The sequence below is a fragment of the Leptodactylus fuscus genome, chromosome 6 (assembly GCF_031893055.1).
Source record: "Leptodactylus fuscus isolate aLepFus1 chromosome 6, aLepFus1.hap2, whole genome shotgun sequence".
Lineage (NCBI taxonomy): Eukaryota > Metazoa > Chordata > Amphibia > Anura > Leptodactylidae > Leptodactylus > Leptodactylus fuscus.
The window spans coordinates 14,838,059-14,852,241 of NC_134270.1; the positions used below are offsets into that span (position 1 = coordinate 14,838,059).

General features: G+C 45.9%; 1 protein-coding gene across 1 annotated transcript in view; it reads left to right on the plus strand.

The window, feature by feature from the left end:
• ASPSCR1 (ASPSCR1 tether for SLC2A4, UBX domain containing) overlaps nucleotides 1–14,183 on the plus strand; it is a 32,690-nt gene that overhangs the window by 9,215 nt on the left and 9,292 nt on the right. The window contains exons 6-12 of the mRNA XM_075279398.1: nucleotides 1,333–1,406; nucleotides 1,494–2,004; nucleotides 3,134–3,273; nucleotides 3,648–3,729; nucleotides 7,401–7,467; nucleotides 7,549–7,611; nucleotides 8,892–8,944. Coding sequence (XP_075135499.1) covers nucleotides 1,333–1,406; nucleotides 1,494–2,004; nucleotides 3,134–3,273; nucleotides 3,648–3,729; nucleotides 7,401–7,467; nucleotides 7,549–7,611; nucleotides 8,892–8,944 — 990 coding nt within the window. The remainder of the gene's footprint in view (nucleotides 1–1,332; nucleotides 1,407–1,493; nucleotides 2,005–3,133; nucleotides 3,274–3,647; nucleotides 3,730–7,400; nucleotides 7,468–7,548; nucleotides 7,612–8,891; nucleotides 8,945–14,183) is intronic.

A 14,183-nucleotide genomic window follows, 5' to 3' on the forward strand; every position in this document is an offset into this window, starting at 1 on the left:
AAGTATACAGTGCGCAGGTATACAGGGCTGTGTATACAGTGAAGAAACAAAAATATTATGTACATGAGAGTCAGTGTAAATTTGGATATAGACATGAAATTTTTGTTGGACAATCCACAAATTGTCTGTGTCGTCTGACTAGTGATTACGTGATAATCTGAAGGTATTCTGGATTATTTTCATGACCTGGGTTGGGGTAATAATAATAATAAATTTTATTTAAATAGCGCCAACATATTCCGCAGCGCTGTACAATTTGTAGGGTTCAAATACAGACAGAAAGATACATTACAAAGAAAGTCATTTCACACAATGGGACTGAGGGCCCTGCTCACAAGAGCTTACAATCTATGAGGTAGAGGGGGTGACACAAGAGGTAGCAGGGGCGGCATTGCTTATGCAGAGGTCAGACAGTCTTGTAATAGAGGTGACTGTCATTACACAAACATAAAACTGTATGAGCCGTCACCAGTCGTGTCCTTTAACATGTGGATGGAGCTTGGACAGATAAAGTTAGCATGAGATGACATCATATCATGTGGGGAAATGTGGGAGCTGGGACAGAGGAAGGTACAGAAGGGTTTACATTAGGAATTGTGATAGGCCTGTCTGATAAGATGCGTCTTTAGTTTGCCCTTGAAGCTGTAGAAATTGGGAGTTAATCTGATTGTCCGGGGTAGAGCATTCCAGAGAAGTGGTGCAAACCATGTTCTATGAGGAGCGGCTAAAAGAACTGGGACTGTTTAGTTTGCAGAAGAGAAGGCTGAGGGGAGATTTAATAGCAGTCTACAAATATCTGAAAGGTAGTCACAGTGCAGAGGGATCTCCCCTATTCTCATTAGCACAAGGAAGTACAAGAAGCAATGGGATGAAACTAAAGGGAAAGAGATACAGATTAGACATTAGGAAAAACTTTCTGACAGTGAGGGTAGTGAGAGAGTGGAATAGGCTGCCACGGGAGGTGGTGGGCGCTCCATCAATGGAAATCTTCAAGCGGAATCTGGATAAACATATAGCTGGGATGATTTAGGAAGACCTGCACTCGCAGGGGGTTGGACCCGATGGCCCTTGAGGTCCCTTCCAACTCTACCATAAGAAAGTACATAAGAAAGCTCGGGAGAAGTCTTGTATACGAGTGTGGGAGGTTCTGATAGTAGAGGATGTAAGTGTTAGGTCATTGAGTGAACAGAGAGCACGGGTTGGGCGGTAGACAGAGATGAGGGAGGAAATGTATGGAGGTGCGGCATTATGGAGAGCCTTGTGGAGGAGGGGGATAATGTTGGGGTAGACTGTACATGAGGATTATAGTCCTGGTCGTATAATGTCTTTCAGGTTTCGGGTGAGCAGTCTTTGAAACAAACAACCCTCCAGTCTTTGGGCCTTACAAGTGGAAGTGCCATCATCCGGTGAGCCATTTTGCATGGATTTATCTAATCTGTGATTAATATTCTCATTTGATATGTAATAACCTATAAGGCTATCCTCTCTACAAGGTTTGTCATCCGGAAGAGTGAGCCTTCTGGGTACAAACAGCCTGCGGTAGGTCAAGAGGAACCCAAAAAGCAGCGTACCCCTGTCCATAAGACCGAGATAGAAAGTCCTCCGGTAACGGAGAAGATAGCGGACAAGCCTTCTCCAGCGATTCAGAAAGTGCAACAGTCCAGTGACCCCGCTAACCAAGGGGAACCCAGCGCTCCTCATGTGAAGCCAGTGGATGTCAGGTTATCACCGGCGGGGTCTACCAGCCAGCGCCATGTCACAGATACAAGGCCAGATCCGGAGAGCGAGAAGCCTGGACCTTCCTCTGTGTGCTTAAGTGAAGCTTCCGCTCGGCCCCAGGCGCCTTCCTTTATGCCTTTCCAAGGAGGCGGCCATCGTCTAGGAGGTGCCAATGTCCCTACCGAGGCCAACATGTTATCTGCCACAGCCCAAGAGCCTGTCCAGAGTCCGGGCCCTTCAAAGCCAAAGAAATCCAAGACTGACGAAGAGAAGATCACTTCGGGGGTGAGCCTGGGTGACCCGTATTACATTAAGGGGGTGTGCACATGTAGGAATTTGATGCTGAATTAGATTTTTTTTTTCTGCTTGCCAAAAACTGAAGCAGATTATGACTTTGAATTTGAAGCAGAATTTGGAAAAGAGCGCCACTGTAGATGGCTTTCCAGTTTCCATGAGCGGATTTTGATAAAGGTGTATTATCCGCCTCCCCTTCATTGCAGTGGGAGCTCTGAAGTGGAATTCACCTATAGAACGAGCAGGACGCTTATTTTTTGTGCTAGCTTAAAGGGATTCTATCATTAAAATCACATTTTTTTCTTGATCACACGTAGGAATAACCTTAAGAAAGGCCATTCTTCTCCTACCTTTAGATGTCTTCTCCGCGCCGCCGTTCGGTATAAATCCCAGTTCTCGTCTGTATGCAAATGAGTTCCCTCGCAGCACTGGGGGCGGGCCCCTATACTGCGAGAGAACTTTCCAGCGACGCCTCCTTCTTCTTTAGGAACGGCCTCTCTGTGCATCTTCTTCCAGAGCTGGATTCAAACTTCTAGGCCTTGGGCAGAGCTGACTGCACATGCCTGGGCCACAGGAAAATGGCCACTGGTGTAAGCGGCCATTTTCTTGTGGCCTGTGGCCTAGAAGTTTGAAGCCAGTGCCGGAAGAAGACGCTTGGAGAAGCTGTTCTTGAAGAAGATGGAGGCGGCCCTGGAAAGTTCTCTTGCAGCATTGGGGAAGCCCCCAGTGCCGTTTGAGTGCTGAGGACCGCCCCCAGTGCTGCGAGAGAACTCATTTGCATACTGGCGAAAACCGAGATTTATACCGAACGGCGGCGCGGAGAAGACATCTAAAGGTAGGAGAAGAATAGCCTGTCTTAAGGCTATTCCTACATGTGATCGAGAAAAAATGTGATTTTAATGATAGGATCCCTTTAAAAAATCTTCTACTTCCTCCCATTGAAATCAATGGAAGGCAGATATCATGTGGAATTTGAGGCAGATTCCTCCTCAATTTGAGCATCAAATTCCTTCCTAACGGGGTTTTCCAGGACTACCATGCCCTATCCTTAGGTGGGGTGGGGTCTGACTCCTAGTACCTCCCAATTATTTGTTTTGTCCTTATTTTTTTTTTCTTTTAGCCACTGGACAGAGAGACCCTTGTGTGCCACTTGGATTTGGAGGAAGGTGGAAGTTTCGGTTCCCAGGAGCTCCCGGATGACTTTTTCGAGGTCACAGTGGATGATGTCAGGAGGAGATTTGCCGAACTCAGAAGTGAAAGGTGAACAAGTCACGTTTTCTTTTCTCTTTCTGTAAGGTCGCGGGTTCTTATATTAATGGTGCACTTATTAGGACATTGCGAATATTTTGATTGGTCTGGCTGCTGAAATGAAAGGGCAGACGCTTTCTGCCGAGCGCTGTGATTCTTTATTGCAGAGCAGGGACTCCCAAGACTTTCTTAATTCACCACTTGCTTGGATTTTCAAGGAATGCCGAGCAAGACTGATCATTGCCAAGGGCTCGTACCCATTCTGCGGTTGTTGGGGGTCTCTACAACCCTGATAATCAAAACCTGCATATTAAAAGTTTTATGTATTTTAAGATATTTGGTACCATTGGACTGTAATACTTCTTTACTATCATTTCCCTCAATAGAAAGCGGCTTGAGGAAGCTCCTTTGATGACCAAATCTCTGAGGGAGGCCCAGCTAAAGGAGAAACTGGAGAGGTACCCAAAGGTACGAATCTAAGAACGGGGGCCAAACCCCCCCCCAAAACATATGACTGACAAGTATGGGTGATCTCTGTGACAATGACTTTGCAGTGCCGGTGGTATATTCACCACAGGATCCTTTCTTAGTAAATTGCTACTTTAATAGTGTAGTGAATGAGAGTGAATGAGAAAGTACTATCTGTACCTCTATAATTCATAGGGTGAGACAAAACGCATTACTATCTACACCTATATCATTTATAGGAAGAAACAAGGAGGCAGTACTATCTGTACTTATATAATTTATAGGGAGGACTGGACTGTGTACAACTATATAATTCATAGGAAGAGGCAATGATACAGTGCTATCTGCAGCTGTATGATTTATAGAAAGATAGAATGTTACAGTACTATCTTTACCTATATAATTTATAGGGAGGGGTGAGGAAGCAGTGCTGTCTATAACTATATAGTTTATAGGAAGAGACAAGCGGACAGCACTATCTGTACCTATATCATTTAGAGGAATAGACAAGGAGGAAGTACTGTCTGTAGCTGTATAATTTATAGGAAGAGACAAGGAGGCAGTACTGTCTGTATCTGTATAATATATGGGACGAGACAAGGAGGCAGTACTGTCTGTATCTGTATAATATATGGGACGAGACAAGGAGGCAGTACTGTCTGTATCTGTATAATATATGGGACGAGACAAGGAGGCAGTACTGTCTGTATCTGTATAATTTATAAGAAGAGACAAGGAGGCAGTACTGTCTGTATCTGTATCCTTTATAGGAAGAGACAAGGAGGAAGTACTGTTTATATTTGTATGTGACGAGAGAGGGAGGCAGTACTGTTTATATCTGTATAATATATGGGACGAGACAAGGAGGCAGTACTGTCTGTAGCTGTATAATTTATAGGAAGAGACAAGGAGGCAGAACTGTCTGTATCTGTATAATTTATAGGTAAGGACAAGGAGGCAGTATTTTCTGTATAATATATGGGAAGAGACAAGGAGGCAGTACTGTCTGTATCTGTATAATATATGGGACGAGACAAGGAGGCAGTACTGTCTGTATCTGTATAATATATGGGACGAGACAAGAAGGCAGTACTGTCTGTATCTGTATAATATATGGGACGAGACAAGGAGGCAGTACTGTCTGTATTTGTATAATATATGGGACGAGACAAGGAGGCAGTACTGTCTGTATCTGTATAATATATGGGACGAGACAAGGAGGCAGTACTGTCTGTATTTGTATAATATATGGAATGAGACAAGGAGGCAGTACTGTCTGTATCTGTATAATATATGGGACGAGACAAGGAGGCAGTACTGTCTGTATCTGTATAATATATGGGACGAGACAAGGAGGCAGTACTGTCTGTATTTGTATAATATATGGGATGAGACAAGGAGGCAGAACTGTCTGTATTTGTATAATATATGGGATGAGACAAGGAGGCAGTACTGTCTGTATCTGTATAATACATGGGAAGAGAAAAGGAGGCAGTACTGTCTGTATCTGTATAATTTATAGGTAGAGACAAGGAGGCAGTACTGTCTGTATCTGTATAATATATGGGACGAGACAAGGAGGCAGTATTTTCTGTATAATATATGGGAAGAGACAAGGAGGCAGTACTGTCTGTATCTGTATAATACATGGGAAGAGAAAAGGAGGCAGTACTGTCTGTATAATTTATAGGTAGAGACAAGGAGGCAGTACTGTCTGTATCTGTATATTCACAATAGGAATTAATTGCAGTAAAACTTTACCACATCAGCTATTTTTATAGAAAATCTTGTTTGATATGTGGGGCTGTGTAGTTTTACCACCAATACCCCACGTGTATTATTTTTTATATAGCACCAGACTCCATAGACTGCTCTACTGATATATACCTGTGGAGGTCGTAGCACAGGTCCTGAGAATAACATTTAGGAGCCAAGTTTTACCGTACGTGTTTTGAAAAAGGAGGTCCCTACATTCAGTATGGCCCAGAGGTATCCAGCCCTTACCCCATCTTTGCCAATGTTTGTGTGTCACTTGGCTTCATCATTAGCTTGTGTACACAGACATAGGCCCCATTTCCCTTTTCTGCCCATTGAATGAAGCAGCTGAGGGATTAGCGACCCCCTGGGGTGAGAGGAATCCTCTCTGTGACTGACTGCTGACTATCTGGAGAGTCTTCAGTCTTGGTCCATTCTTATATTTCCACTCTTGACCTCATGTACTCGGCCCTTGTTCACTTGGGGATTGATCATCTCCAAAAACAGCTGCCGAGCAAAAATGGTGTCAAAAATAAAATATCACATGATTGTAGGTAATACTTGATCCTTTATTAGTAGGGGAAAACTCAGGACAGGTCCTATACGTGTCTGTTTTTTAGGCCCTAGCTCCCTGTAGAGTGAGATGAAGTGAAGGGGTCTTTGGGGAGATCCCTCGTGGTCTCCCGCACGTGGTCATTGGATGTGTAGTCATGTGCCGATCAGCGTTGTCTTCTTTCTTGTAGATTAATATATAGTGTAGGATCTCTGCCTTTACTGTATGTTCTAGAAGGTGGTATGATGGTCTCGGTGCTGGCGTACTACAAATACCACGCTTTCTTCAGCGCCGTGTTTCCATATATAGGATTTGCACCTGTTGGGTATCCGCTCCGTGCCAACATGAGGTACGAGAAAAAGGAGAAGGTTGAGGTCATCGCAAAAAAAAGATTTTCCATCCTCTTCTCCCCATACTTGGCGCAATTTGGAGCCAAATCTTTGCACACGACTGAAATAGCTCCTCACGTGGCCATCTTACAGGGTATCCCATATCCACAATGCCGTATTCCTGTCAGGCTGGTTTATAGCGTTGGGCTGTGAGTGTCGCCGTCAGATACAGATGTTTCCTCTATAAAGCGCTGGAATAAAAGCCGGCGGATATTAAGCCGCATATTATACAGAGTCAGATGAGCTCCGAGCGCCCATGCTAATAAACACAAGTGACCTGGTGGTAAGTGTGCACGGGGACCTCGCAAGCTGTCACTTTTATTTAACTCTTTAGATTCTGTGCGGTGGCGAAACATTTGCCGGTAACTGGATTCAGAATTCCCAAATGTTGCAACGGGTTTGATCAGGCAACAGGAGAGCGCGAGTGTCAGAGGGCGAAGACTCCGAGCGGACGGCTCTGCTTTGATCTGGAGTTAGGGGAAAGTTTGTCTTTACCTTCTAAGCACTTCCCATAACTCAGGTCGACACGTGAGACTCCTCAGGAGAAAGGTTATTTTAGGAAACAGTCAGAAAGGTGGCTGCTTAATGTAAGGCTCAGCGTCCTCCTGTTTACTTCTCCGGGACTCGAGAGGTTGCTGATGAGCGAGTCGGGGTCTCGTCGTTGCCTTTCGGGTGCTTTAGGTTTTTTGGGTCCTTCCATCACATGTTAAAACATGGTAAAAATAAATTTCCGATTGATCACTGAGAAAAGACGCAAAAATTATTCGAGTAACCCCAAGAAAAAAAAATAGCAAAAACTGGGAAACATGTCCGGTCCTGAATTGGGGAAAATCGCTCGGTCCTGAAGTGGTTAAAACGTCCATCTTCTGATCCTTCCATGTCGTATTTGCCGGCACATTGAGACTGAATTATGGCAACTAAACCTACCGGACTGGCTATGGCGCCCCCTGACTGTTCTGTGGTTACTTTCACAGGTCGTCCTCCGCGTCCTCTTCCAAGACCGCTATATCCTGCAGGGCTTTTTCCGTGTATCAGAAACAGGTACGTGACAGGATGTCTGGTTGTTTGTTCCTGGCTAATCCTTCCCCTACTGACATGCTGATTGTTTCCTTTCTTACACAGTGGGTGCAGTGCGGGAGTTTGTGGCGAAACATCTGGAAGAATCTGAGATTCCATTCTACCTATGTATGTCAATACCGTTATATGTTACCCCTAGTAGTACTAGCAGTCTGCCCCTGTACTGTTTATAGGGCAGTGATCTGACTTCTACCTATGTATGTCAATACCGTTATATGTTACCCCCCTGTAGTACTAGCAGTCCGCCCCTGTACTGTTTATAGGACAATCATCTGACTTCTACCTATATATGTTAATACCGTTATATGTTACCCCCCCCCCCCCGTAGTGCTAGCAGTCCGCCCCTGTACTGTTTATAAGGCAGTGATCTGACTTCTACCTACGTATGCCAGTACCATTACATGTTACCCCTAATAGTGGTAGCAGTCTTCCCCTGTACTGTTTATAGGGTACAGATCTAACATCTACCTATGTATGTCAATACCATTATATGTTGCCCCCTGTAGTACTAGCAGTCCGCCCCTGTAACTGTTTATAGGGTACGGATCTGACTTCCACCTATATATGTCAATATCGTTATATGTTACCCCTAGTAGTACTAGCAGTCCGCCCCTGTACTATTTATAGGACAATCATCTGACTTCTACATAAATATATGTCAATACCGTTATATGTTACCCCCCTATAGTGCTATCATTCTGCCCCTGTACTGTTTATAGGGCAGCGATCTAACTTCTACCTACATATGCCAGTACCATTACATGTTACCCCTAATAGTGGTAGCAGTCTTCCCCTGTACTGTTTATACGGTACGGATCTAACATCTACCTATGTATGTCAATACCATTATGTTACCCCCTATAGTATTAGCAGTCTGCCCCTGTACTGTTTATAGGACTTCTACCTACGTATGCCAATACCATTATATGTTACCCCTAATAGTGGTAGCAGTCTTCCCCTGTACTGTTTATAGGGTACAGATCTAACACCTACCTATGTATGCCAATACCATTATGTTACCCCCTGTAGTACTAGCAGTCCGCCCCTGTACTGTTTATAGGGTACGGATCTGTTTTCCACGTAGGGCTGGGCGATTAATCAAAAATTAACCGAAGCTCCACCAGGATATCCCATGTGACTTTGGCCATGTTGGTTATTTGGGTTCGGTTATTACAGTATTTACACTGTGGGGTTTCCTCAGACCCCCGAATATAACGATCAGAGACCTCGATGCAGCAAAATCTGCAACCAAAATGCAGCCTTTCTGCAGCATGTGAACTGAGCCTTACTGTACTTGTCTGTGACCTGTTCCTCCAGACTTAGGATGCCTGTAAGTATCGACCATCGTCCTAAGCGCTTTCTTCACGCCGTGTATGTTTTCGTTGCAGTCATTACTCCTCCAAGGACAGAGCTGAAGGACGACTCCCTCACCCTATTCCAAGTGAGTGGAACTTCACTTCTTACACTGTCCTTGTCGTAAAACTTTACAGGGGTTTGGCCACACACACCATGTTATGGGCTTGTCCACAACAGATATTAGAGGAGTTTTCCAGGTTGTCCAATTCTTAGGGTGGGGGTCCGACACCCAGGAACCCCGCTGATCAGCTGTCTGCAGCCTGTCTTCACATAGTGCTGAACAATTTGTAGGCACTGTGCTTAGTTTTTTCACACACATTGCTTACAGGCTATAGGATAAATAAATCTGCCCCCACCGTCCTGTGAAGTGGAGCTGGTCTGGGGGCAAATCGGTGGCTCAGTGGTTAGCACTGCAGCCTTGCAGTACTGGCGTCCTGGGTTCAACGGCTTTGCAAATAGCAACGTGTCCGCACTGCCATCTTTTCCGCAAAGTGGGGACTTTGCCTGCACTGTACGACGCCGTGATTTTTCCCGCAGCGTCTTCGCTGCGGGCAAATCGTGGCGTTTCCGGTCTGTGGGGCCCCGGCCTAAGCCACATGGGTGACTAAATGAGATCCATCCTTACATCAGTGCAGCATGATCATGTGGCTGTTAAAAGGGTTGTGCCTTTAAGGACACTTATCCCCCTATCCACAGGATCCCCAACAATTGAGCGAATGGGGGATGGAAAGTTTGAGTGAGCGACGTTCCATTCTCCACATCGGATATGGGACATACCGTATATACTCGAGTATAAGCCGAATTTTTCAGCACAGTTTTTGTGCTCTGCAGTGCTCCTGTTCCATCGGGAAGGGGTTAATAGGAGCACTGCAGATCCCCTATAGTCAGTCAGGCTGAGTTCCAAGTGGGGGAAAAAAAACCCAGTCCTCAAGCTCAGGGAAGGGGCAGACAGACAACCAAAACACCCCCTCCCCTTCCCCAGCAACTACTGCACCCAAAAACTCCGACCATTTTAATTTTTGAAATTTTCCAGTAGCTGCTGCATTTCCCCCCTAGGCTTATACTCGAGTCAATAAATTTTCCCAGTTTTTTGTGGTAGAGTTAGGGGCCTCGGCTTATATTCGGGTCGGCTTATACGGTAAGTGAAATCTAAATTGCATGAAGGTGCGACCTAGGTGACTAGTCTGGAATGTGACGGATTTCGGTAAGGATTATCATTGGCGATGGAAACAATGTATAACCTGCTGGAGTCTATGGGCGACATACATCATGGTATCCCTATATGGTGGGGCATGTCGCAGCCTTCACACATACAAAGTGCTGAGACTGAGGATTATTCTCTTCTTAGATATTTATGATCTATCCACATAACATGCCTGATAATCGTGGGCCCCCTGGACCACCCCTCTGGTGGCCATGGACATGTACACATCTCTCCATTGACTTTCAGGGAAACCAAGAAGACAACGGAAAGTGGCTGGCTATAGACGGGAATGACCTCTCCGTCCATTCTCTGCCTGGGTGCAGCGATTTGACTTCACCTCACCAGGTGCTATAGGGGGAATGGGTGGGGGGGACGTCGAAATCCCAGAGATGTTACCTATCATAGCACCGATTCTGTAGATGTCTAAGACGCGGATACCCCTGTCATGAGTGATATTGTAAGGTCCATATAAATACGGCCATACAGGGATGTCCTAGTGCGGTATATCCCATCGGCTCATATTATAGGATGCCTTTACACTTGCACCAGTTTACGTTTTTAGCCTCTTTAGTGTCTAGGTGCGGGGTCTTCCTTGAACGTCCCAGGCGAGACCCTACTGGCCCTTCTCCATATGACCGGTGTGCTGTGCGGGTCTTCCCATCCTCCCCTACAGTAGTAACCTGAGCCCCCTGCTTGTGTGTTCAGCCTGGAGTAGGTTCCTGGGAGGAGAGGGGGCTCTGAGCTCTTGGCAGCTTGTGAAGGGGTCTTTCTTCTCTGTAACGTTCCGGCAGCGGAGCCTCTCCTGCCTCAGACTTTCATCTTGCTGGCAGCCCTGTTATTCTTGGCTGGCTTTCCATGACTGCTGTTCCTAATAGAGGCGCTTCCACTGAACCTTAAACTACTCAATAAAAGTGTCACCGGTGGAGGGAGGTCCTTCCCCAGGGCTCAGAGGGCAATAAGACACATCCTGCCGTGATGAAGATTGTGTATGTTGGGGGAAGAGGGTACTTAGATCTGAAGGAGGACGGCGGCGGCAGTGTAGACTGACACGTGATTCCAGTCCCCCTGGTGCTCGCTGTTTATTTTTTCATGTGGAAAAGTTATCGGCCTCTTCAACATGTTCTCATCAAAAGGAGAAGAGTCCGAAAAATGTCCACAAAGCGGAAACCGAGGAGATACTTGTTATTACCGCTGTCACATATTTGCCTTGTGTAGACCTGAACTTCTAACTTTTTATAACCCGGGCCTCACCGGCCTATTCACAGCGACCCTGCGGCCAACTCAGCTGGCAAATGGTACCCTGCCGTGCCCATATTACCTCCATAGAGTCAAAAAATAGTACCCTGCCGTGCCCATATTACCTCCATAGCGGCAAAAAATACTACCATGCTGTGCCCATATTACCTCCATAGCGGCAAAAAATAGTACCCTGCCGTGCCCATATTACCTCCATAGCGGCAAAAAATACTACCCTGCCGTGCCCATATTACCTCCATAGCGGCAAAAAATAGTACCCTGCCGTGCCCATATTACCTCCATAGCGGCAAAAAATACTATCCTGCCGTGCCCATATTACCTCCATAGCGGCAAAAAATAGTACCCTGCCGTGCCCATATTACCTCCATAGCGGCAAAAAATAGTACCCTGCCGTGCCCATATTACCTCCATAGCGGCAAAAAATAGTACCCTGCCGTGCCCATATTACCTCCATAGCGGCAAAAAATAGTACCCTGCCGTGCCCATATTACCTCCATAGTGGCATAGAAATACTACCATGCTGTGCCCATATTACCTCCATAGCGGCATAGAAATACTACCCTGTCGTGCCCATATTACCTCCATAGCGGCATAGAAATACTACCATGCTGTGCCCATATTACCTCCATAGGGGCATAGAAATACTACCATGCTGTGCCCATATTACCTCCATTGGGGCATAGAAATACTACCCTGCCGTGCCCATATTACCTCCATTGGGGCATAGAAATACTACCCTGCCGTGCCCATATTACCTCCATAGCGGCAAAAAATAGTACCCTGCCGTGCCCATATTACCTCCATAGCGGCAAAAAATAGTACCCTGCCGTGCCCATATTACCTCCATAGCGGCAAAAAATAGTACCCTGCCGTGCCCATATTACCTCCATAGCGGCAAAAAATAGTACCCTGCCGTGCCCATATTACCTCCATAGTGGCATAGAAATACTACCCTGTCGTGCCCATATTACCTCCATAGTGGCATAGAAATACTACCATGCTGTGCCCATATTACCTCCATTGGGGCATAGAAATACTACCCTGCCGTGCCCATATTACCTCCATAGCGGCATAGAAATACTACCCTGCTGTGCCCATATTACCTCCATTGGGGCATAGAAATACTACCCTGCCGTGCCCATATTACCTCCATAGCGGCATAGAAATACTACCGTGCAGTGCCCATATTACCTCCATAGGGGCATAGAAATACTACCATGCCGTGCCCATATTACCTCCATAGGGGCATAGAAATACTACCGTGCAGTGCCCATATTACCTCCATAGGGGCATAGAAATACTACCATGCCGTGCCCATATTACCTCCATAGGGGCATAGAAATACTACCATGCAGTGCCCATATTACCTCCATAGTGGCATAGAAATACTACCCTGCCGTGCCCATATTACCTCCATAGTGGTAAAGAAATACTACCGTGCAGTGCCCATATATTACTTTCATAGCTGTGCCATAGAAGTATTACCGTGCAGTGCCCATATTACCACCAGATCCGTGCCAGATAGATACTACCATACAGCTAGAGTGGCAAATGGTTTCAAAGAGTGCCTGTCTCTCTGGAGGACCCGTCCCGTCCCGCTTTATTAAGACAAGCTATTGATTTGAATGGACATGGTGTAACACTTCATTTCCCCCGTGGTGGCGCTGTAGGGAAATAGAACTGTCAGGTTTCCCCGCAGATTACATCTGTTCACAGGTTGTGCAAACAGAAGGGACACCATGTTTGTATTTCCCATTTCAGGTTTGCGTAGACTTAATGCAATGCTCTATGGGAAAAAATATGCAAATTAGTTTACGTCTAAAGTCGCTGTCCGTCCCTCTGACGGTTTGCACTAATTTTCAGAAAAATCTCTGGTTTGCCTGAAATGATCTCATTTACATATATTCCTTCTCAAAACAACAGCCCTGTAGCATCCTTTCTGTTGTGACGCTCCTCTGTTGTTCTTCCTGGAAATCGATAAACAGATTGAAAACTAGGAGTGTGTCTGTATGTCCGTGAGTCACCAATGCTTGGCCATTGAATAAAGGTCACATGGCGCAGGACGTGTTTTCTGGGACTCCAATATTGACCTATCCTTGGGGTAGTTCATTAATATGGGACCCTTTCACTGAATACCAAGCACGTATTATTATCGGGGCTGGGTTTGGTATTACAGTACGGCCCCATTCAATTGACCATGTGACTGATGAACATGACGTCATCGGCACAGGGTAGAGGCCACAGCTGAATAGTGAGGGGGTCCCAGGTGTAGGACCACCATCAATCGCATATTGGCAACCTATCTTAAGGTATCATCCAAACCCTGAGAGTGCATCCCAAGACTCTTCTGAGGGAATACTCCATTGTGTTCCGATATAGCACAGATCTGTGACTACAGAACAGAACCCCTCATTGAAACCAATGGGGGACAGAAGACAACTGGATGATGTTATCTGAGTTCCTTCTGTACTTCGGCCCCAATACTTTTAGTGCAGATCCTATTTGGATCTGTCAGAGCAGACACATGGACCCAGAAAGCAGTCGGCTAGACTCTGGTCTCACACTTGGCCGTATGCATGAAGCTTAAAGGGATACTCTCGTTTTTTTTCTAACATGTTGGAATAGCCTTAAGAAAGGCTATTCGTCTCCTACCTTTCATTGTCTTCTCCGCGCCGCCGTTCGCCTAAAATCCGTTTTTTTTTGGTATGTAAATGAGTTCTTTGGCAGCACTGGGGGTGGACCCCAGTGCTCAAACAGCACTGGGGGCGGCCCCAATGCTGCGAGAGAACTCTTCTGCAGCGAGGTCTTCACCACATCTTCTTCAGGTTGCGTAACTTGTAACTTCTAGGGCAAGCTGACTGCA